The 25,125-nt window shown below is 41.7% G+C and overlaps 1 protein-coding gene across 1 annotated transcript in view; it reads left to right on the top strand.

Moving 5' to 3' along the window:
• The first annotated feature begins 732 nt into the window (after window positions 1-732).
• KLKB1 (kallikrein B1) overlaps window positions 733-25,125 on the top strand; it is a 30,982-nt gene continuing 6,589 nt past the window's right edge. The window contains exons 1-11 of the mRNA XM_015139651.3: window positions 733-860; window positions 1,477-1,535; window positions 5,428-5,590; window positions 7,246-7,352; window positions 9,909-10,068; window positions 11,384-11,493; window positions 21,527-21,686; window positions 22,802-22,911; window positions 23,068-23,230; window positions 23,317-23,429; window positions 23,585-23,753. Coding sequence (XP_014995137.2) covers window positions 1,478-1,535; window positions 5,428-5,590; window positions 7,246-7,352; window positions 9,909-10,068; window positions 11,384-11,493; window positions 21,527-21,686; window positions 22,802-22,911; window positions 23,068-23,230; window positions 23,317-23,429; window positions 23,585-23,753 — 1,313 coding nt within the window. The 5' untranslated portion in view covers window positions 733-860; window position 1,477. The remainder of the gene's footprint in view (window positions 861-1,476; window positions 1,536-5,427; window positions 5,591-7,245; window positions 7,353-9,908; window positions 10,069-11,383; window positions 11,494-21,526; window positions 21,687-22,801; window positions 22,912-23,067; window positions 23,231-23,316; window positions 23,430-23,584; window positions 23,754-25,125) is intronic.

Below are 25,125 nucleotides of genomic sequence, written 5' to 3' on the forward strand. Positions count from 1 at the left end.
CTGGGGTGAGCCCAGCATCTGGGTCCACATGGCCAAGATCTCTGGAGGCTGACCTGGTGCTGGATCTGCAGGGGATGGCCTGAATTCTAGGCCCATGGGTACCAACTTGGAGCCTTGGGCTGCTGGGGCTAATGTGGAGGCTAGAGTCTTGGGGGCCAGGCTAGAGCTGGAGCAGGTCTGAAGTCTAGGTCTTCTGTGGCCACCTTGGAGTCTAGACCCCCAGGGGCTGACCTGGTCTGGGGTGAGCATGGGGCTGAGGCCACAGAGGCCAGTCTGGCCTGTGGCAGGGCTGAATCCTGGTGCCGGGGTTTACTGGAGTGGGCTTGGTGCTTGGGGTCTGTGGTGAAGGTGGGTGCTATCTTAACTGTTCCTCTTCCATGCAAGAGGGTATCTCTCTCCATGCTGTGCTGCCCAGGCTTGAAGGTGGGTGACACTGGTAATGTGAAATTGTCCTTCCTATGCACTTCAATGTGTCTTTTCTTACTTCTGTGCTGCAACTGGGTGGTACAACCTCTCACCTGATTCCTGAGCTCTAGTGAAGTTATTTTCGTGCATGGATACTTATTCAAATTGATGTTTCTGCAAGGGATGAGCACTAGAAACTCCTGTTCTGACAAACTCCTATTCCGGTTCTTGCTGACATCACTCCCTGAAATAGTTAATATACTTAACAGCTGAACACGGATAGGATGTTCACGGAATATGTTGACAGGACAAAAAGTTGAAACTGTTGGCAGAAACCCAAAGTCAATATCGAAGCCAAGGAAAACATTGCCTGCGGTGCCACATTAGAACAGCTTGAAGACCGTTCATTTTTAAGTGACAAGAGACTCACCTCCAAGAAGCAATTGTGTTTTCAGGTAGCAAATTTCTATTATTCTGATTGTTTCCAAAGAAACTATAATTTTTAAAGTATAGTTTTTTACTTTATGAGAAAATTAGTCATTTATATTCTAATTTCCTGAGTATATAGATAGTAGAGAAGGAACTAATATTCCTTTATGTAGAAATATTTAAATGTAAGATGACTTTAAATCAAAAAGAATACTTGATTGATTTAAAATTTTTAATTGGGCTTTAATATTTTCAGAGGTTTTCTTTATTTAGGGATTTTTGGACTGACATTATTGCCATTATTTATTAATTTTCTTTTTGCTCAAATCAAGAGGTTTCATAACTGTTTAATCTCTCTCTCTACCAATTCCCTTTCCAACATTACTAGCCACAGAGTTTGCCAATCAACAATAAACACAGCAGTAGTCTGAAGGTCTCAATTTGTATCTTGGGAAGCATTATAAACTTTCCAACTCCCTAGACACAAATGTAGAGAAAAAAACCCCTTGTTTTCTATACCAGAAACTGTGTGCTTTGTCTTGTAATTCAGACATTTACAAGAAAATCTGTATCACCTTAAATTAAGATTTATGTTAAATGCAGTCTAAAACCAACAGAGTTATGTATTGTTTTCTTTTTTAGAATGATTTTATTCAAGCAAGCAACTTATTTCATTTCCTTGTTTGCTACAGTTTCCTGTGGTAAGTGAATTATCTATAAAGCATGAAATTCAGGCTAAGACAGGAGTAGCCAAGCAAGTCGCACCACCTCTGGAGAAAGCTATTGAACATACAGCTTCGGGGATGGAGATAGTCCCTGATGATTCAGGACACGTGTCTATTTAATGTTCCAGAACAAGTACGACTTGTGAGATATATTGCTGTATACATACATTGCAGACCAGAGGAAGGAGCTCAGAAGCGGGAATGTCTTGGGACTTGTGTTAATAAAAACTTCTGTTCACAGATGACACTCTGCAAAACAAAACTCAAAACAAAAAAATTACTCCTCTATTTTTATCAACATTAAAAAATTAAACATTATCTGAAATTTCAAAAGAGTGCTGGGCATTATATAGTGTCTGGGTCCAATCCAAGTATCTGTTAGGTACATGATACATAGTTTTACTCTGGACAGCCAGGGAACCATTTCAAAAATGAAAGTACCTGGTTTAAATTTAACTTAGCAAACCAGGCATTTGGATAGTTCTAGGTGAATAACTTTCAACACTAGATTTCGATCTCATTTCTCTATTAATATCATTAATTTTTGGAGAATAAAAATGATTCTGGACATTTCATTAATCGCTATAGAGGGAGTTTTCTCTGTGTCCCCACAAGGCATGATTCTGAGTCTATGGTGACTTAAGAGGGCCACATAACAATGAGTATTTAACTTTCCTCTCGTATGGCTACAATAAACGTCTACAGGGAAGGTTTACATTCATAAAGAGACTACTTTTCCAGGAAAAAAGGCTTTGATTCCCCCTAAATCACAACTCCCCTGTGTCTGTCCCTCAACCCTGATTGCTTTTCTAAACCGTGATTTACCAACCCATGTGCAAACCCACTGAAAACTGAAAAGGAGCATGAGCCAGGGATACTGTGAACCACGGCCACCTCCAGGTGGTTTCTCATTTTCTGTTTTTTTCTTCTGGCAAAATAAATCATGATTATGGCTAGGAAAATTAAGGATGTAAATAAGCAAAAAACTATAAACTACATATTGCATGTAGTCCCCAAATTCAGAAGCAGTCGTTGTTAAACATCTTTTGTTTAGTCTTTCAGATATTTTTCTACATATGCCTATTTGCACATTTTACAAAAAAGAGTTATTAACTATGGATACTCTTTGACTTGCATTTTCCACTTACAGCTACCTTTTGGTGCAAATAAATGACATTTTTTGGAGCTTGCTATTCTCTTTTTATGGTATGTTTGTGTGCACATTCTTATGCACTTAGTTATTTCTGTAGAATACATTTTTTGAAATAAAAATACTAGATTCAAAGGTATGAATATTTTAGAAGGTTTTATGGTGTGGCATCATGAAATTATCTTTCAGAAAAGTTACTCCCTAGTTGACTTCTTCTACCAGCTAATAAGAGTCCTCATTTACCCCACTTAGGCCAACTCTAACAGGCTTCTGTTGCTTTGCATCCCGACATGTTTATCTTTCTGGAAACAGTATCCTAATTTATTTCTGCAGAGCTACTGCCTCTCAGTTTTGGTCCATGTGGTTCTGGTGACCCTGACTCTTCTGCTGAACCAGGAAGTGCACACATCCTGCTGACTGCAGTGACCCAATCAGAGCCAACATCTTGCAATGAAGCGTTTGTTTAGACGTCTAGAAATAGGACTCTTACTTTTTTTTTTCCAATTTAACTTGAAACATAAGAGAATACAGAGGCCTGAGCTGCTGGTCCTATTTTGCTACTATGTGGAGCTTGAGAGTAATGGTAACATCATGACTGGAGCAAGCGGAAGGAGACTATTGTCCACTGATGCTATCCGTTGAGCACAATGTGGGGTTACTCCTTAAGCCAGAGTCACCGTGGGCTTTTTGGCTCCTGAACCAATAGATTTCATTTGTATTCAAGCCACTTTGTACTAGGTTTTCCATCATTTGCAATCAAAACCAGTATACAAATACTGGTTATTTAATTTTTCATTTTTACTAATCTCATGGAAAACTGGCTTCTAGTTGTTTTAACTTGCCTGTATTTGTGATTCTTCCCATTTTCGTGTACTTACTAATCACTTCTATTTCTTTTGTAAATTATCTTTTCATATTTGTCCACTAATTCTTTAAAATTAGAGTACTTTTCTTCTCCTTATTGTTTATGTAATTGTTAAACAAGACTGAATAACCTGCCCAAAATCCGTGGACATGGGAGCCCATGTGAAAGCTTTGAAAGCCACCATCATTATGAGATAAACTATATAACAGTACTTTACATATGCTCCAAAATACAGTACAGACACGGCTATCATTGTCATGATCATCATTATCAGCATGATCACCAACTTAGGAGGATAAGCAAGAACACCTACTAGAAGTTTCTTTCCATTCAGCAACAAAGTTGGCGTTTTTCTAGTCACTCCCTTCCCTGACTGAGTCACATGGCAGGTCACAGAGGCTCAATGGCAGAATGGGAAGCTCTGGGCCAGCACCAGCCATTGTGTGCATCCTTGCGTGTGAACCTAGGTGCTGGAAGAGGAGTGACTGCTTGATAATTATGAGTCAGTCAAAACCACCAACTGTCTGACAAAACAGACCTCTTTGTAACCTGTATTGTCACTAAACCAATGCCTCCATGCTTTGTGCATACATGAAATCTAGGCAATACACTTGTATTCCCCAAAGCTTCCATTTGAAGAGATCTGTGCTCTTCCCAAATGTAAACCTTACCCGAGAGGTGGTCATCTGGCCGCACCTCTGAGAGGGATAGAAGTCTTGCTGTGTTGGGTGGTCAGACTGGGGCTCAGGGCCAGAATTCCCAGGGGGTAGGATTGTGCAGAGAAGATGGCACTCTCCAGTGCTTAATAAAATGCACGTGGTCTAAGTTGCCCATTCCCTCAAAGGCAATAAAAAAATAGGTACTATTTAAATTGAAGAGTAACTACTGCCCCAGCGAATGGACAGGTTGTCATCGGAATAGCCATGGTTAATGCCCCAGCGAATGGACAGGTTGTCATCGGAATAGCCATGGTTAATGGTCAGTTGACTGACTGAAATGAATATGCTGGCTGACCAGGAAAGCTCATTAAGCAGACTTGGAAGAGAGTCTTTCCAGGTAAATCCACATTTACAAATTAAAGCAGTAATGACACCTAATTCTCTAATAATAGGTGGGGTGCAGTGTATTTTAGAGCTGGGAATAATTCCAAACAGCAAATAGTTCAAAATTTACTTTCCATTTAGCATATGCATGCATTTGCTTAAACTATCTTAAAAATGAGTAAAAAATATTGTCAGTTTGCTTGAATCATACTGAGATGCGGAACAATATTTAGCACTGCATGCTAGAAAAGGACACAGGACTGGGAGTCAGGGCTGGGTGACTGTCGCAGGATTTTCATTAAGTGTGTGGATCTTGGGCAAGTCTGTATGCCCTGAGATTCAGTTATTTAACTTTCTTTCAAAAAACCTAATCCAGATGCAGATAACAAAACCTGCTTCTAACTTCCCTTACAGAATTGTGAGAAGCTGGTGGAGATGTTTGTAACCAAAGTGTTTTGAAAATAGAGCAAATATTATTCTTTTTAAGGCATGATATTTTCATAGCATGTCAGGCAACAGGGAAAAACTAAGTTAGGATTTTATTTTATTGTGGGTAATTTATGTGCAAATTTTTGTGCAATTTAATGAAAATAAGCCAAAGTTTTAATGCAGAAGTGCCCAGAAAATTAAATAACAATCTACATTGTTCAAATGGTTGCCTTAATATATTTTATTTTCTCAGCATAATTAGAATTATATTATACAGGTCTTGGAGTAGTCAGTCAGTGGGAGAAGTTAAGACAACAGATATCTTTTTGTTAAAATTATTATTTGAATTATCTCAAATTAACTTTTATGGTTCTATCACAGGATGTCTGACTCAACTATATGAAAACGCCTTCTTCAGAGGTGGGGATGTAGCTTCCATGTACACCCCGACCGCCCAGCACTGCCAGATGATGTGCACATTCCACCCAAGGTGTTTGCTATTCAGTTTTCTTCCAGCAAGTTCCATCAATGACATGGAGAAAAGGTAAAAGTTGATATTTCATTATTGGAGAAGCCATTTTTCTAAACTGAATCGGTTTTGTGCAAAGAGGTGTAGTATAACTGAGAGTTCTGTCTCAGACGGGGTTCAAGGACCAGCTTCAGCAAAATCCCTTCAAGTGGTTCTTACCAATGCAGATTCCTCGGCAACAACCCAGATTTGCTGAACCAAAGTTTCTTGGGACTAGAAATTGCATTTTAAACAATCACTGTGTTTATTTAAAGTAGTAGAAGTTAGTCATTTTCTATTCAAAGCCTCAAAATGCTTGAACATCGTTGGGCTAAGAGATTGTCTCCAGAAAGCGTCTAACAGGCGAACATTTCATCTGAATAAAGAAACAGACTTAACTGTGTGACCCGTGATCACATTAGTGGCTAGCACAGTCCGAAGGAAATAACGTAAGACAAGCATTTTGCGGAGAATATAATTGAGAAACATCTAGAACTTGTGATTTTGGGACAGGGCAGATCTGAATGACGCCTAAAGTGAGCCAGTTTGGGCACCTATGGCATGATGCTATGTATGGTATGTGTGTGTTCATGTGTGCTTGTGCTTGTGTGAATATGTATTATTAACTGGAGATTTGTAAAAGTATTGGAAAAATACTACTTATGATTTTTTTTTTTTTTGAGATGGAGTCTTGCTTTGTAACCCAGGCTAGAGTGCAGTGGCACGATCTTGGCTCACTGCAACTTCCGCCTCCCAGGTTCAAGCGATTCTCCTGCCTTAGCCTCCCAAGTAGCTGGGATTACAGGCACGCACCACTACATCTGGCTAATTTTTGTATTTTTAGTAGAGAAGGGATTTCACCATATTGGCCAGGCTGGCCTTGAACTCCTGACCTTGTGATCCACCTGCCTCTGCCTCCTAAAGTGCTGGGATTACAGGCGTGAGCCACCGCACCCGGCTGTAATTACAATTTTTATTACATCAGAGAGATGCTTATTAATCACAAGCTACAGTTTCATCTTAATGATTTTCATTTTGAATAAGAATAAGCTTTTCTTTGTTCTTCCCATTTCCATATTCATAACTCTTTTCTCATCTTCTCCACGTGAGTTTGTGAACTAGAAATTGGATAGTCATTCTCTGATCCTACATGTTAAACTTGTAGAGAAAACCCAGATTGTATGTGAGGATCATCATCTTAAAAGTGGAGGTAGGTTCTAGAATTCTTATAAATAATGAAATTAACATGGAGGCTGACATTTGAGACAGAGGGAAGTCTTTCATTAAGTGCAGACTACAAGGAGTTAATAAGCAAGATGAACACACAATATACAGATCCAGCTCTTATCACTAAGTTAATTTTTTAAGTAAATGAAAGTATTTGCAAAAATAATTACCAATTAAGGACATAGTTGCCTGAAGGTTTAAGAATACAGGAAAAGTCATTAACTCTTCAATGTGGCTGACTTCCTGTACTTAAAAAATGTGAGTGTAAAGAAAACGCAATGCTGAAGTTAAATATTATGGGGATGTTATAAAATTACCTCTAAGAGTGTTCTTTCCAGAAAGTTTTGGGGAAGCTATATTATTTCCCTTATTCCTGGTTTTATGTTAGTGTATAGAAAATGCTAGACATTTCCTCAATGTATGTTTGTTGTTCTACTTCCTAAATAAAGCTACTTTTAAAACAGGTTTGGCTGCTTCTTGAAAGATAGTGTTACAGGAACCTTGCCAAAAGTACGTCGAGCAGGTGCAATTTCTGGACATTCCTTAAAGCAGTGTGGTCATCAAATAAGTGGTAAGCTGCGAATTTCTTAGCTACATTTGAGTTAATATTGAATCTACCTTAGAACAGCTTTTGCTAAAAGTCTGTACTTTTAGCCTGTACTACAGCCTTTTGGAAGGAATCACTCATAAAGATAGAAGATGGGGCAGTATTCTGGACACAAAAGAGGGACCCATATTCATCTGGACACTTCTGTTGTCTTTATCAATCGACACATATTTAATGAGCCTCTATTATTTATGAGGTTAGCACTCAAGTGTAAGATTTGCAGAAAATGAATCCAAATAATCGTGTCTCCTTGTTTCCAGATAAGAATTTTTAAGAAAACACGAGGGAACATCTCTCTCAGGTTCACGTGAGGGTAATTTTTATATCAGTGATTCTCAACCGGCAGTGATTTTTGTCTCTTCCATTAGGGGACATTTGACAATGTCTGGAGACACTTTTGGTTGCTATGACTAGGGAGGGCGTTATTAGCATTTACTAAGTAGAGGCCAGAATGCCTCTCTCATTTACTAAGAAGAGGCCAGAACGTTCGAATGCTGCTGCCCAACCTTCTACAAGGCACAGAGCAGTCCTCCACAGCAAATAATCTTCCGGCCCAAAATGTCAACAGTGCTGACATCAAGAAACTCTGATATACCATTAGGCCCAAACTGAAGAACTGGGTTCTGCAAATCTTGCTAAGAATAATACTTCTTAAAGGAAACTTGAGGACTAGGATGCTAGAGAACTTTGATTTTACATCTGAAGCTACTGATGTCTTGGGAAATAATTTCCAACACTATCCTAATAAATTTGAGACAAATGAACTATTTCTCAAACATGACTGGGACTGATCAGAAAGTGAGAAGTGCTGAAAAGATTCAACTGATGGGTTGTCGAAATCTTAAAATAGCTGTGCTGTGATTCTATGTGTGACTATACATCATAACTATTTTATTTGTATTATGCACAATTAATTTTGTAGGTTCAAATTTCAGATGTTTTTAAATTTGTCATCCTTTCCTCCCTCATTGATATCACCCCTTCAATACATACACACTTTGAGCCTGCTGTTTGCATGTTAACCAGTTATCAAAGGATGGCAAAGCGTTCGTTATGAATATGGGCCTGACTTAGCCAGTGTAATAAGTGTAGTCTACCTGAGGTGGGGTACATTTCCTGTTTTATAAGACAAATGTGTATGTTCATCTAATTTGGTATAAAGTATTCAAGGAAGTGCTGTTTCCAATTGTTGTATCTTATAGCAAAATTTAAAGAAAAAGTAATATTGTGCCTTCCCCAATATTCCTGTTATTGTTAATGTATTCTAAAACTCAGTGTTACTCACTTAGCTTGCTTTTAATGTTTTTTTCTAACTTCATCATCTTAAAGTGAAAAATTGTTCCCAAGTACATAAAATCTCTACTTTCAGGAACAATTCTAGTCGAAAGCATTTAGAGCTTTCACATGAACACTTACAAAGTTGTTATTTGTGAGAGTCCCATCCCAACTCTTAGCCTACTCTTTTCTCACACGCAGAAAAATTGGAAAGAGATTTCATTTCGACCGTCTGCAAATTCCTGTGTTTAAGAACCACTGTGAATAATCCACCTCCCTACCCAATTCCCAATTCGACATGCAGTTTTCCTGACAGTTTGTATGTTTTCTGTCTTTCCCACCCTTAAATTTAGTTTTATGACTTCAACCACACTTCTTAGGAGTGGAAAGTTACCTGTAATAGATTATGGTTTATTCCACATAATCTTGGGGAATAAAACTTTAAAAAAGTTTATGGTTTATACTTCTGGTTTACATTACTTCCTTAACCAAAAGTCTAACTAAGAAATTTGAATATTTAAAAAAAAAAGAGCCTAATTTTGCTTCCTTGTCTGTGAAAAGAATTATCTATATCTTTTGCATGTAAGACAAATCTCAGTGAAAATGGTGCTTAAATAGAAGTTAACACTATTTTAAAGCAAGAGTGGAAGTGGCTTCATCATGCATAAACAACAACTCTCCACATTTTGTAACGATTGATCCAGATGCAATTTGTAGTCAGACAGGAGAAGTTGAAAGCAGAGAAAGAACACTGGGAGATAGAGAAGCTCCTTCATTCAATGCAAAAGGTCAAAGGCACATCAGTTTCTTTAATAATGCAAACCTCAGCACACATGATCAGTGTCCTCATTATTATTGCCTTGTTTATTTCCCACTGCTCACTGTTAATTTCAACGTGAAATTTACCTGTATTGCTGCATGCATCTTGCAGTTTAAGAAGCGAAGTAACCCAATTTCCAAGCTAGTGCTTTCAGGAAAATACTGGATTGTATTTACTTCGAGCAGAGTTTGATAATTTATGGACATCATAAAAATTTTAAATCCCTTAATTAATATAGCAATTGCCAAAACTGGGCTGTTATCCTTCTAAACTACCGGCCCAAATGGTAGTGGGATCCTTCTAAACTACCGGCCCAAATGGTAGTGGGATCCTTCTAAACTACCAGCCCAAATGGTAGTGGGTATCTAATCTACCTCTAGAAAGAAAATGGACTGTGTTTGCTCTATTTCCTTTTTCTTGTACAGCTTGCCACCGAGACATTTATAAAGGAATTGATATGAGAGGAGTCAATTTTAATGTATCTAAGGTTAGCAGTGTTGAAGAATGCCAAAAAAGGTGCACCAATAACATTCGCTGCCAATTTTTTTCATATGCCACACAAACATTTCACAATGCAGAGTACCGGTGAGTATAATTCATGGTGTTTGTTCTTTATATTAGTGCCCCCAGGATTTCACTGTATTCTTCACAACCTCTTTTGTTCCCAAACTAAAAACCAAACAGGGCTTTTACTCCTAACCACTTTCCTTATTTACTTACTCTATTTTATATTTTTATCTTCTTTTTTTTTTTTTTTTTTGAGACGGAGTCTCGCGTGTTGCCCAGGCTGGAGTGCAGTGGCTCAATCTCGGCTCACTGCAACCTGTGCTTCCTGGCTTCAAGCAATCCTCCTTCCTCAGCCTCCCATGTAGCTAGGACTACAGGCGCCCACCACCACACCTAGCTAATTTTTATGTTTTTACTAGAGACGGGGTTTTACCATGTTGCTCAGGCTGGTCTGGAACTCCTGATCTCGTGATCCACCCACCTGGGCCTCCCAAAGCGCTGGGATTACAGGCATGAGCCACTGCTCCCGGCCCTTCATTTTAAAGTTAAATAATTCATTTAATTTAATTAGTTTCTCTACTCTTTTCCTCTGGCAGGTAATTGTACCCCATCTTCAAAGCCTGGCATCCTCTTCCACCACTTCTCCAAAGGCTGATTCTTTCAGGTCTTTCCTCAGATACCGTCCCCTCCAAAGGGCCATTTCTGAGCATTCTCTTTTAAGCCACATTCAGCTCTGTTTATTTCATTCGTAGAGCTAATCACAATTTGATTTTAACTTGTGAATTTCTTTCCTTATTTTTAAATCTCATTTTTGTTTGCATAGATGTATGGGGTACAAGTGTAATTTTGTTACCTTGGTGTATTGTACAGTGGTAAAGTCTGGGCTTTTGGTATATCCATCACTGGAGTCACGTACATTGTACCCACTAAGCAATTTGTCATCACCTGCCCCTTTCCCACCTCTCTATCGCCTTCCCAGTCTCTACTGTCGATCACTCCATGCTCTTCTCAGTTGTGGTGTCATTTTTCCTGAAGCGAAATTTTGGTGTCATTGTTTCTGAAGTCATTTTCTGACGTCTGTGTCATTTTTTGCTTTCCTGAAGTGAATTTTGGTGTCATTTTTCCTGAAGTTCCATTTGCCCCACGCATAGGCCTTACTTATAGAATGAGGGTTTAGTGTCATAGTGTCTCCTGCCTCATTCTCACCCCAACTTTCCCTTGACCCCTTTGCGAGGAGAAGGATGTCCATTTGATTAATAATGCAAACCCCTAACCCACTCATTATCAGCATCATTGTTTTTTCCACTGTCCGTTTGAATACTAAATGTTACCTGGACTGCTACCTCCGCCTCAAAGTGCAGGAAGCAAAGTCACCTCTTTTCTTCCCATTCAGGAACACTTGCCTCTTAAAGCACAGTCCCGGAGGAACGCCTACCACTATAAAGGTGCTGAATAACGTGGAATCTGGATTCTCACTGAAGCCCTGTGCCCTTTCAGAAATTGGTAATTGTAGGACCACTTCACCTTGTGATTGTAGTAGGCGGAATAGGACCCCCCAGAGATGTCCCTGTGCGGAGCCCCGGTACCTGTGCGTGTGTTCCCATAGCTGGCAAAAGCGTTTCTATCAATGGGATTCAGTTAAGGACTTTGAGATGGGGAGTTTACTCTGGATTTTCTCGATGGGCCCAATGTACTCACAGGATTGGGTGCTCACAAGGCTAATAAGAAAAAGGGAGAGGCAGAAGGGTCAGAGGCAGAGAGAGGTTTGAAGGTGTTACACTGCTGGCTTTGAAGATGAAGGTCCATGAGCCAAGGAATGCAGGTGGCCTCTAGAAGTTGAAAAGGGCGAGGAAACAGTTTCCCTGTGGAGCATCCTGGAGGAACAAGCCCTGCTGATGTCTTGATTTTAGCCCAGTAAGACCCAATCTCTAGAATGGTAAGATAATAAATTTTTGTTGTTTTTAACCACTGAGTTTGTGGTTATGCCCCTATAGCAGCAGTTATAGGAAACTAGTACAGTGATATTGTTATAGGTACAATGATATTGTAGCAAAACTGTAAAGACCTTCCTTGGTTGTGTCCCTATCTAGGGAAATGACTCTACCGGGGGGAGGGAAATAACATTCTGTCGTGTCACACATAAAGGTAATTTCAATGGAATTGTCCAGAAAATTGCCATGACATTCCACCTCATTTAGCGTATCAGGATGTTAACGACAAGATGTTACTGAAACCAAATCCCTTACTGCCAGTTCTCCGCAGTAGTGGGTGCTGGCTCTGTGCCTGGCCCTGTATTGGGTGCTGGGCTAGGATTTCCCTGTGGAAGATTGGGAAGGTTGGTTACAAGGTGTCTATTTTCCTGTCTCCTCTTTGTGACAGCACACCTTCTCCACGGTGCGTGCCAGGTTCACGTGTACTGGTGATGTGATTTTAACGTTCATATTATTTTTTTCCGGGAGAGTTTTTGAAGGCTGCCAGGAGGCAGGACTCGATGCAAGCATGCTCCATTCTGTACCCAGCACTGTTGCTGGAAGGATTTGCTGCACTTACCCAGGGAACAGGCAAGCTCATGCCGTGGTTCTGGGCTGTCACAGCTGCTGTCCACACCTGGGAGAGCACCCTGGATGGCTCATCTCTGTACTTGCTTTCTTGTTAAATTGCAGTGAGTTCACATGTGATTTAATCTGATCAAATGGCCTTTACAGACTGGTAAAAATCTGGCTGTTTCAGGCAGTGTTTTGAGCTGCTAAAGGCATGGCTTTTCACTGAGTACGTGTTCCCCGTTCCTTAGGGAACACCCAGTAGCTACGTGCCTCCTCAACCTGGAGTAGGGCTGTCTCCTGGCCTCACTGCCCAGATGAGATTCATAAGTTAGGGATCATCTGTAGTCATCACTACAGGTTTGTCCTTAGTTTCACCATGGATTTTTCTAATTTTACAAACAAAACCCCTAAGGCTCCTAGAAGGAGGGCAGAAGTGAAGGTGCTTGGGGGTCATATAGCTGATGAGCTGAACGAGAACTTGACCCTTGGGTCACACAGATTTCACATTGCTCACTCCCCATTTTGATTTTTTAATGGATTTAATGGTGTTTTAAAGTCTCCTGCCTCTCAACTCATATAAATTCATCATATTTACAGATTTCCTTCTCTTGCGGTCCATCTTCCTGCATAGATCTTGACAGATGTCAGGGTAATCACATCTTCCCAGTTAATTTAACAAAACCGTTTGCAATTCTGATATGGGAAATCTACCATATGACTTATTAATTTATCAATTGAGGTGATAAACATATTTTTCAAGCCAAAAGTAGGAGAACATAAACTGGAAAAAAAAGTTTTTTTATTTTTTATTTTTTTATTTTTATCACCTCTGGGGAAGAAAATCTGATAAATGAACCTGGTTGATGAAATTGCAATTAGTGGGAGCAACATCATGGTTTCTGTTCTGAGAATAACCAGATGGTATACTTGAAATAGAGAATGTCCTAGAAATCAACTGGTTGCTTGGCCAAAATATCTATAAATAGTGCCCGACATATTAGATAGGAAAAGCAAAGTAAAAGCAATTTTAATAGGTTAGGACATTGGGCTGAAGTATTGCATATATTTAATGTCACGTGCATCTGTGTGAAGAGACCACCAAACAGGCTTTGTGTGAGCAATAAAGCTTTTTAATCACCTGGGTGCAGGAAGGCTGAGTCCAAAAAGAGAGTCAGGGAAGCGAGATAGGGGTGGGGCCATTTTACAGGATTTGGGTAGGTAACGGAAAATTACAGTCAAAGGGGTTGTTCTCTGGTGGGCAGGGGTGGGGGTCACAAGGTGCTCAGTGGGAGAGCTTCTGAGCCAGGAGAAGGAATTTCACAAGGTAATGTCATCAGTTAAGGCAGGAACCGACTATTTTCACTTCTTTTGTCATTCTTCAGTTACTTCAGGCCATCTGGATGTATGTGTTCAGGCTTAGGCCCAGAGGCCTGACATTCCTGTCTTCTCATATTAATAAGAAAAATAAAATGAAATAGGAGTAAAGTGTTGGGGTGGCAAAAATTTTGGGGGTGGTATGGAGAGATAACGGGCAATGTTTCTCAGGGCTGCTTCGAGCAGGATTAGGGGTGGCATGGGAACCTAGAGTGGGAGAGATTAAGCTGAAGAAAGATTTTGTGGTAAAGGTTGATATTGTGGGGTTGTTAGTGGGAGCATTTGTCGTATAGAATGATTGGTGATAGCCTGGATATGGTTTTGTATGAATTGAGAAACTAAACAGAAGACATAAGGTCTGAATAAGAGAAGGAGAAAAACAGGTATTAAAGGACTAAGAATTGGGAGGACCCAGGACATCTAATTAGAGAGTGCCTGAGGGGGTTCAACATAATTAGTTGCTTGGTTGCTGAGTTTTTGGGCTCTATCCTTGACAGAGTCCTCCTTCTTAAGTTGGAGGCTGAGCTTGGTGAGGTGTGTTTTTAAAAGGCCATTAGTCCTTTCTACCTTTCCTGAAGATTGAGGAGAGTAAGGAGTATGAAGGTTTTACTGACTACTAAGAGCCTGAGAAACTGCTTGGGTGATTTGACTAATAAAGGCCAGTCCATTATCAGATTGTATAGAGGTGGGAAGTCCAAACCAAGGAATTATGTCTTACAGAAGGGAAGAAATGACCACGGTGGCCTTCTCAGACCCTGTGGGAAAGGCCTCTACCCATCCAGTGAAAGTGTCTGCCCAGACCAAGAGGTATTTTAGTTTCCTGACTCGGGGCATGTGAGTAAAGTCAATTTACCAGTCCTCTGCAGGGACAAATCCCCAAGCTTGATGTGTAGGGAAGGGAGGGGGCCTGAACAATCCCTGAGGAGTAGTAGAATAGCAGATGGAATACTGAGAAGTGATTTCCTTGGGGATAGATTTCCACAATGGAAAGGAAAAGAGGGATTTTAAGAGGCAGGCTAGTGGCTTGTAACTTACATGGAAGAGGTTACGAAATGATGACAGAATAGAATGGGCCTGTGAGGCTGGAAGGAGATATTTTCCTTGGTCCAAGAACTATTTGCCTTGTGTGGGAAGAGATTGATAGGTGGAAGTTTCAATGTGGGAGTAGATGGGAGTGACCGATTAGAGGGAGGAAAAACTGGCCGTGAGGGACAGAAGTTGGAATGCTAGCTGCTTTTATAACTACCTTATCAGCATGGGTGTTGCCTTGAGCAATGGGATCTGATGCCTTTTGATGGCCCTTGCAGTGAATGACTCCAGCTTCCTTTGGACGTAAAGTGGCCTTGAGAAGAGTTTTTATTAAAGAGGCATTAATGATGGAGGACCCTTGCAGAGTGAGGAAACCTCTTTCAGCCCATATAACAGCATAGTGGTGCAGGATATGGAAGGCATATTTAGAGTCAGTGTAAATATTGATGCATAGTCCCTTTGCAAGAGTGAGGACCTGAGTTAAGGCAATGAGTTTGGCTTGCTGAGAGGTAAGTTAAGGCAATGAGTTTGGCTTGCTGAGAGGTAGTGGAGGGGTGCAGAGTGGTAGCCTCAATGATAGATGTAGAAGATATTATAGCATACCCTGCCTTTGCTGGTGGGTGGAGATTAGGCCTGGTGGAACTGCCATCAATAAACCAAGTGTGATTAGGGTAAGGAATAGGAAAGACAGAAGTATGGGGAAATGGAGTGGATGTCAGGTGGATCAGAGAGATACAGTCATGGGGATGGGGGCCAGCCTAAAACAGTAAGGTCAAGTTGTTTCGACAGAAAGCCTACAGGGCATGGTCCTGGCTCTTGTGTAAGAATTTTGACTGCACAGCCCTGTACTTTGGCTGTGTGTAATGAAAAGGGTTGGGATGAATTAGGGAGAGCTAGTGTGGGAGCAGCTTCTAGTGCTGTTTTTAAGGAATGGCAAGAGGAGTGGCTAAAGGATTTAGGATCTATGGGGTCAGCTAGGTTTGCTTTTGTGAGTTTATATAATGGTTTAGTTAGGATGGTAAAACTAGGTATCCAAAGGCGGAAGTACTTAATGCCTAGGAAGAAAAGGAGTTGTTGTTTTGTAGAAGGGGTTGGGGCTTGGGAGATTAGCCAGACATGATCAGCAGGGAGAGCACGTGTGTTCTCATGAAGAATTATGTCCAGATAGGTAATGGATGAGGAAGAAATTTGGGCTTGACTGAAGTAATGGGGGCTGTCTGTGAAGCCTTACAGCAGTACAGCCCAGGTAATTTGCTGAGCCTCATGGGTGTCAGAGTCAGTCCAAGTGAAAGCAAAGAGAGGCTGGGATGAAGGGTGCAAAGGAATAGTAAAGAAAGCATGTTTGAGATCCAGAACAGAATAATGGGTTATGGAGGGGTTGTGGAGGGAGGTATTGAGGATAGGAGAGTATATATCCACTGGGTGGATAGGCAAGACAGTTTGGTTGATAAGGCACAGATCCTGAACTAACCTGTAAGGCTTGTCTGGTTTTTGGACAGGTAAAATGGGGGAATTGTAAAGAGAGTTTATAGGCTTTAAAAGGCCATGTTGTAGCAGGTGAGTGATAACAGGCTTTAATCCTTTTAAAGTGTGCTGTGGGATGGAATAGTGGCATTGGGCAGGGTAAGGGTGATTAGGTTTTAATGGGATGGTAAGGGGTGCATGATCAGTCGCCAAGGAGGGAGCAGAGGTAACCTACACTTGTGGATGAAGGTGGGGACATAAAAGGGGAGGATGCGAAGGAGGCTTTGGGGACAAGGGTGGCAATGAGGTGTGGCTGTGGCCTAGGAAAGTCAGGGAGGCAGATAATTTAGTTAAAATGCCTCAACCTAATAAGGGAGCTGGGTAGGTGGGGATAACTAAAAAGGAGTGCATAAAAGAATGTTGTCCAAGTTGGCACCAGAGTTGGGGAGTTTTAAGAGGTTTAGAAGCCTGGCCATCAATACCCACAACAGTTATGGGAGCAAGGGAAACAGGCCCTTGCAAAGAAGGTAATGTGGAGTGGGTAGCCGCTGTATTAATTAAGAAGGGGACGGACTTACCCTCCACTGTAAGAGTTGCCCAAGGCGTCTGTGATGGTCCAGGAGGCTTCTGAGGCGATCAGGCAGCGTCAGTTTTCAGCTGCTAAGCCGAGAAGATCTGGGAAGGAGTCAGTCAGAGAGCCTTGGGTCAGAGTTCCAGGGGCTCTGGGAGTGGCTGCTGGGTGAGTTGGAGAATCCAATTTCCACTGGGGTCCCACATAGATGGGACATGGCTTAGGAGGAATCCTCGGCTGTGGGCATTCCTTGGCCCAGTGGCCAGATTTCTGGCACTTGAAACAAGATCCTAATGGAGGAGGTCCTGTAGGAATGCTTGGCCACTGCAGCTTAGGCATTTTGAAGTTTTTGTGTGCTGGAGATGTGGCTGGGTTTTGTCTCACAGCAGAGGCAAGGAATTGCAACTCAGAAATATGTTGCTACTTCTCTGCCTCTACTCTATTATTGTACACCTTGAAGGCAAGATTAATTAAGTCCTGCTGTGGGGTTTGAGGGCTGGAATCTAATTTTTGGTGGTTTTTTTTTAAATGTCAGGAGCTGACTGGGTGATAAAATGCGTATTGAGAATAAGACAGCTTTCTGGCCCTTCTGGGTCTAGGGCTGTAAAGCATCTCAAGGTTGCTGCCAAATGAGCCATGAACTGGGCTAGGCTTTTTATATTTGATGAAAAAGAGCCTAAATGCTAACTGATTTGGGAGAGGTCACATAAAGAAGAAGGAGCATTAATCTTGACTATGCCTTTAGCTCCAGCCACCTCTTTAGGAGGAAATTGTTGGGCAGGTGAGAGGGCCGGGTGTGAAGCCGGACCGGGTGTGAGGAGGGGAGGTGATAGAAGGATTATAGGGTGGAGGAGCAGAGGCTGAGGGAGAATTGGGACCTGGCTCAGTCTGGCAAGGAGCAGCCTGGGGAGGAGGGGAGAGGTCAGATGGGTCCATAGAAAAGGAAGATTGGAAAGACTCAGCAACGCTTGGGGTTGGGATTGAGGGGACAGGCAGGAGGGAAAGAAGGAAGATTTGGGATGAGTTGCATTGGGAACAAAGACTAGGGAGGGACTGACGTGTAAAAGACTGCCTGGACATCAGGCAGCTCAGACCATTTGCCCATTTTACAACAAGAATTATCTAGATCTTGTAGGATGGAAAAATCAAAAGTGCCGTTTTCTGGCTATTTGGAACCATTGTCAAGTTTGTATTGGGGTTAAGCGGCATTGCAGAAGAAAATAAGGTGTTTTGGTTTTAGGTCAGGTGTGAGTTGAAGAGGTTTTAAGTTCTTGAGAACATAGGCTGAGGGAGAAGAAGGAGGAGTGGAGGGTGGAAAGTTGCCTATAGTGAATGAGGCAAGCCCAGAGAAAAGAGAGGGTAGAGACACGGAGAGAAGGGGTCAGGGTGCTTGCCCCCCAGGAAAGTGGTGCTTGCCACTAAGGGTGAAGGATCAAGGCAGGCATCCCTAAGGTGATCAGACACCTCTGAAACATGGGCGCATAATCAAGCAGGTGTCCCTGTAGTGATTAAATGCCAAGGGAAGACTGTCTTCCCGAGTCCATGACTGGTGCCAGAGTTTTGGGTTCACAGATAAAATGCGTCTCCTCTGTCTCTACCAGAAAATGAAATGAATTGAAATTAAGAGAAGGGAGAGATTGAAGGATGGCGCCAAGATTAAAAGGAGAAAGAGGTTGAGGGATAGTGAGAGAGATTGGATAAGAGAGTAAAAAGAGGCCGTTTACCCAATTTAAAATTGGTGAGATGTTCCTTGGGCTGGTTGGTCTGAGGACCAGAGGTCATAGGTGGATCTTTCTCACAGAGCAAAGAGCAGGAGGACAGGGGATTGATCTCCCAAGGGAGGTCCCCCAATCCGTGTCACGGCACCAAATGTCATGTGCACCCGTGTGAAGAGACCACTAAACAGGCTTTGTGTGAGCAATAAAGCTTTTTAATCACCTGGGTGCAGGTGGGCTGAGTCAGAAAAGAGAGTCAGTGAAGGGAGATAGGGGTGGGCCGTTTTATAGGATTTGGGTGGGTAATAGAAAATTATAGTCAAAGGGGTTGTTCTCTGATGGGCAGGGTTGGAGCTCACAAGGTGCTCAGTGGGTGAGCTTCTGAGCCAGGAGAAGGAATTTCATAAGGTGATGTCATCAGTTAAGGCAGGAACCGGCCATTTTCACTTCTTTTGTCATTCTTCAGTTACTTCAGGCCATCTGGATGTATGCGTGCAGGCTTGGGCCCAGAGACCTGACATTTAACATGAATAAATGTGAAGTTCTTAGAATCATACATACACATTGGAAAAGATGGGGTTTAATAGCACTTTATAAGGAGACTTGAAGAATGTTTGAGAATCCACCATGAAGCTGCTGAAAATATCAAGAAAATTTAATTCTTATGTATATAAATAATGTGTCTGTTTTACATGAATTCCCTCTATCAAGTTTGGTATTTTAATATAGCATATATTATTTTTTCATAGTAGATTTAAAATTTTTGATGTATAATTTAGATAACATAAAATTAACCCTTTGAAAGTGTACAACTCGGTGGTTTTTAGTATATCCACCTGATTTCACAAGAATCACCACTATCTAGTTCCAGAACATTTTTATTACCACTGAAGAAAGACTGTATCCATTGGCAGTCTTTCTCCATTGCCTACTCCTCCAATCCCCTGACAACCACTAATCTACTTTCTATGTCTGTGGACTTGACTCTTCGGGACATTTTACATAAATGCAATCATGCAATGCAGCACATTTTGCATCTAGCTTTTTTCATCTGGAGTGTTTTCAAGGCTCATTCATATTCTAGCATATATCGGTACTTTGTTCCTATTTAGGACTAAATAGTATTCTATTATATGAATAAACCATATTTTGTTTATATACTTAGTTTGATGAACATTTGAGTTGTTTCTGGATTTTTTTTTTTTTTTTTTGCCTCTTATGAATAATGCTGCAATGGACAGCAGTTTTTGTGTAGGCATACATTTTAAATTATCTTATGTATATACTTAGGATTAAAATTGTTGGATCATACAGTAACTCCATGTTTAACTTTTTGAGGAAGTGTCAAACTGTTTTTGAGAGCAGCTACACAATTTTACATTCTTACCAGCAACAACTGAGTGCTTCAATCTCTCTACAACCTTAACAACACTTGTTATTGTCTTTTTTATTATTGCCTTTCTAGGCAGTGTGAAGTGGTGTCTCACTGTGGTTTTGATATGTATTTCCCTAATGACTAATAATGTTGTGTATCTTTTCATATGCTTATTTTCAATTTGAATAAATTCTTTGGGGAAATCTCTGTTTAAATCCTTTAGCCATTAAAAATAATTGGGTTATTTTGTTTTCATTGTTGAGTTGTATGAACTCTTTATATACTCTGGATACTACACTCTTGTAACATATATTATTGGCAAATTTTCTGTGCATCTGCAGGTCATCTTTTCACTTTAGTGATGGTGTTCTCTGAAGCACAAAAGTTTTTAAACTTGATGAAATACAGTCTGGCTTTATTCTTGCATGTGCTTTACCTAAAATGCCAAAACCTAATTCATGGTTATGAAGATTTTTGTGTATGATTTGTTCTTAGAGGTTTATAGTTTTAGCTCTTACATTTAGGCATTTGATGCATTTTAAATTAAATTTTGTATATGGTGTAAAGTAGGAATCCAACTTAATTCTTGTATGTGGATATTCAGTTATTCCATTGTCTTGAAACTCTTTTCAAAATCAATTTTCTATAAATGTAAGAGTTTATTTTTAGACCATCAGTTCTATCCCATTGACCTGTATGTCTGTCCTAATGCCAGTTACACACAGTCTTGATTACCATAACTTCGTAGTAAGTTTTGAACTCAGACAGTCTGAGTGCTTTTATTTTGTTCTTTTTCAAGATTAATTTGGTTATTCCGGATCTTTTGCATTTCCATATGAATTGTAGGTTGGTTGTCAATTTCTGCAACCAGAAGGCAGCAGGATTTTGACAGAGAGGGCATTGAATCTGTAGACCAATGAGTATCAATAGAATTATGTGTTATCAAATTTAGTAAACTACGTAAACGATAGGAACACAGCTAAAATAAAACTAAGATATAAGATCGTATTAATGTAATGTTAATAAAAGTAGATTGTCTCCCATTCTAATTTTAATGGGCACAAGGCATTTTTGTTAATCACTTCTTATTAAATAATTTTTTATAATATTCAGGAAAATACAACAACAAAAAACCCTTACATTCCAAAGGCCTCAGAGTCAGAGTAATAGAAGGAAAACGTAAACACATGCTGAGTAATGCAAACATTTGGCAACGGTGGTGACTGGAGCTGGGAGCACAGCTTTTATTTCTCTGACATAGGAGTTTGCCCCTTAGAGTTGGACCAGTTTTGCCTTCCTCTAAATGACAAACAGTTTGGAGGTATTTTAAAGGACGTTTTGTCACTTAGGATGTTTAGTACCATGAATAATATAAATAGTCATAATTCCTTAATTACGATGACAAAATACAAGCGAATTTAGCATTGTGTGGTTTCCTAAGGAACATCTCTCTCTGAGTTCACAGGTTGTCACATGAACATCTTCCAGCATCTTGCCTTCTCGGATGTGGATGTTGCCAGAGTTCTCGCCCCAGATGCTTTTGTGTGTCGAACCATCTGCACCTATCATCCCAGCTGCCTCTTCTTTACGTTCTATACGAATGCATGGAAGATCGAGTCACAAAGGCGAGTATGCATGGCTAGCACTTGCTGCTGTACTTTCATCAATTTTATTTTAGAGTCTGAGTTTTTAAAAGTTTCCTTCATTTCCCTCAAAACACTTGGACCTGCAGTTTAAGTAGGTACTTTTCTGCCAGGTGCAGATTAGTTAAGAGATTAGCAGACTTCTCTGCCTGTCTTCTCTTACTTTAAAACACATGTTACCAGCTGGGTGCGGTGGCTCCCACCTGTAATCCCAGCACATTGGGAGGCCGAGGCGGGTGGATCACGAGGTCAGGAGATGGAGACCATCCTGGCTAACACGGTGAAACCCCGTCTCTACTAAAAATACACAAAATTAGCCGGGCGAGGTGGCGGCGCCTGTGGTCCCAGCTCCTCGGGAGGCTGAGGCAGGAGAATGGCGGGAACCCGGGGGGCGGAGCTTGCAGGGAGCCAAGATGGCGCCGCTCACTCCAGCCTGGGTGACTGAGCGAGACTCCGTCTCAAACAAAAAAACAAAAACAAACAAACAAAAAAAAACACGTTACCATTGAATCCAGGAAGCAATAGCCATGAGAACAAAGAAGGATCTGACGCCTTTGAATGAAGATTCAAAACACGATCTTCACGTTTTGTATTAGCTTGGAGTAAAAGCCACTCCCTGGCAGAATATCCCTTAAGCTTGTTGCCTCTTCCCTTTGTTTCAGAAACTAGAGCTCTGTTTATTCTGATCAAGGCTCTGTCCCACTCTCTTTATCTCAGATAACCCACCCTCTTCTACACACAGCATGGAGCTAAGAGAAGGGTGCCTAGTTACGGAATATCATCGGCAGCATAAACTCCCAGAATTTCTTCTTTGATTTTTTTGTTTGTTTGTTTTTCCAGTTAGAAGGTGGAACTTCGTCACTGTCCTCTCTTCAGGTTGTCTGTGCCTATTAGTTTTCTCCAGAGGGAGATGTGGTTTGATTTACATTTAATCTCTGCAATTTATTAGAGTCCTGTAGTCGGATTTACTTGGAAGAGAGTTTCCCAAAAGAATAAAATTTGCCAACTTCCTTTTTGGGTGTGAGCTGCTTTTGTATTTGCCTAATGCCTTTAATGCAAACTTCTTTCTTTCTCTCTTGCTTTTTTATAAAAAATAGAAATGTTTGTTTTCTTAAAACATCTGAAAGTGGCACACCAAGTTCCTCTACTCCTCAAGAAAACACCACATCTGGATACAGCCTTTTAACCTGCAAAAGAACTTTACCTGGTAATGTGATTCAATAATAATATTACATAAAACGTAACATATTTCATGACTTAACAGCAACAGTGTTGAAACAATCCACAAGGTAACAGAAACTTGTGTAAATGTCGTTCATTGCTTTTCTCATTTGGTATCTTTTCATGTTTATAATTGACACAGAACCCTGCCATTCTAAAATTTACCCGGGAGTTGACTTTGGAGGAGAAGAATTGAATGTGACTTTCGTTAAAGGAGTGAATGTTTGCCAAGAGACTTGTACAAAGATGATTCGCTGTCAGTTTTTCACTTATTCTTTACTCCCAGAAGACTGTAAGGAGGAGAAGTAAGGGACATTTTATTTTTCATGATCATTTCATATTCTTTTTCCCCTAGTGAAGGCTTACTCTTTCTACTGTTCATTTCATCTAGGTGTAAGTGTTTCTTAAGATTATCTTCGGATGGTTCTCCAACTAGGATTACATATGGGACACAAGGGAGCTCTGGTTACTCTTTGAGATTGTGTAACACTGGGGACAGCTCTGGTGAGTAACCTCACTTTTTCATGGAACTGTAAGGGATGTCTGTCATGTTGATAGTGTGCTTAGTCTTAAGGAATTATATGTCTTGTTCTCCTTGGTTAGAAGGGACTTTGATTCACTTCTAATTTCAACCATTAGCATCAACACTCTTGTTTCAGTCTGCACAACAAAAACAAGCTCACGCATTGTTGGAGGAACAAACTCTTCTTGGGGAGAGTGGCCCTGGCAAGTGAGCCTGCAGGTGAAGCTGATGGCTCAGAGGCACCTGTGTGGAGGGTCACTCATAGGACACCAGTGGGTCCTCACTGCTGCCCACTGCTTTGATGGGTAAGTGTTGGATGCATCTCATCCAGAGTCTTACCTTGACTTTTCATTTTGAAGGGTCTGTGATCAGCTGCTTCACCGTCATGTGACTTTATGAATAGAGACGTGTTAAAGCAGGGATGGTATTCACAACATTTAACTAGCAGAGTCCAAGCACTGACCAGTCTGACCATCATAACAGAGTGTGGTCTCTGTACAGGACTGATGGCCCTGGGTGGGTATTCTCCCACAGAAAGAGAAACAAACACAATACACCACTCCTCCAACCCACCACCCGCCACCAATCCCACCACCCATCCCACCACACAACCCACCACCCATCCTGACACCAATCCCAACACCAATTCCACCACCAATCCCACCACCACCCACCACCAATCCCTCCACCAATCCCACCACCACCCACCACCAATCCCATCACCAATCCCACCACCAATCCCACCACCACCCACCACCAATCCCACCACCAATCCCAGCACCCGTCCCACCACCAATCCCTCCACCAATCCCACCACCAATCCCACCACCACCCACCACCACCCACCACCAAGCCCGCCACCAATCCCAGCACCCATCCCACCACCAATCCCACCATCACCCACCACCACCCATCACCAATCCCACCACCAATAACACCACCAGTCCCAACGCTACCCACCACCAATCCCACCACCAATCCCAGCACCCATCCCACCACCAATCCCACCACCAATCCCACCACCCATCCCACCACCAATCCCACCACCAATCCCACCACCACCAATCCTACCACCACCCACCACCAATCCCACCACCAATCCCACCACCACCCACCACCAATCCCACCACCAGTCCCACCACCACCCACCACCAATCCTACCACCAATCCCACCACCACCCACCACCAATCCCACCACCAATCCCACCACCACCCACACCAATCCCACCACCAATCACACCACCAATCCCACCACCACCCACCACCAATCCCACCACCAATCCCTCCACCAATCCCTCCACCACCCTCCACCAATCCCACCACCACCCACCATCAATCCCACCACCAATCCCAGCACCCATCCCACCACCAATCCCACCACCACCCACCACCAATCCCACCACCACCCACCACCAATCCCACCACCAATCCCACCACCAATCCCACCACCCACCTCCAATCCCACCAGGAGTCCTACCACCAATCCCTCCACCAATCCCACCACCAATCCCAGCACCTATCCCAACACCAATCCCACCACCAATCCCACCACCACCCACCACCAATCCCACCACCAATCCCACCACCAATCCCACCACCACCCACCACCAATCCCACCACCAATCCCAGCACCCATCCCACCACCAATCCCAGCACCCATCCCACCACCAATCCCAC

Source organism: Macaca mulatta, chromosome 5 (assembly GCF_049350105.2).
Source record: "Macaca mulatta isolate MMU2019108-1 chromosome 5, T2T-MMU8v2.0, whole genome shotgun sequence".
Taxonomy (NCBI): domain Eukaryota; kingdom Metazoa; phylum Chordata; class Mammalia; order Primates; family Cercopithecidae; genus Macaca; species Macaca mulatta.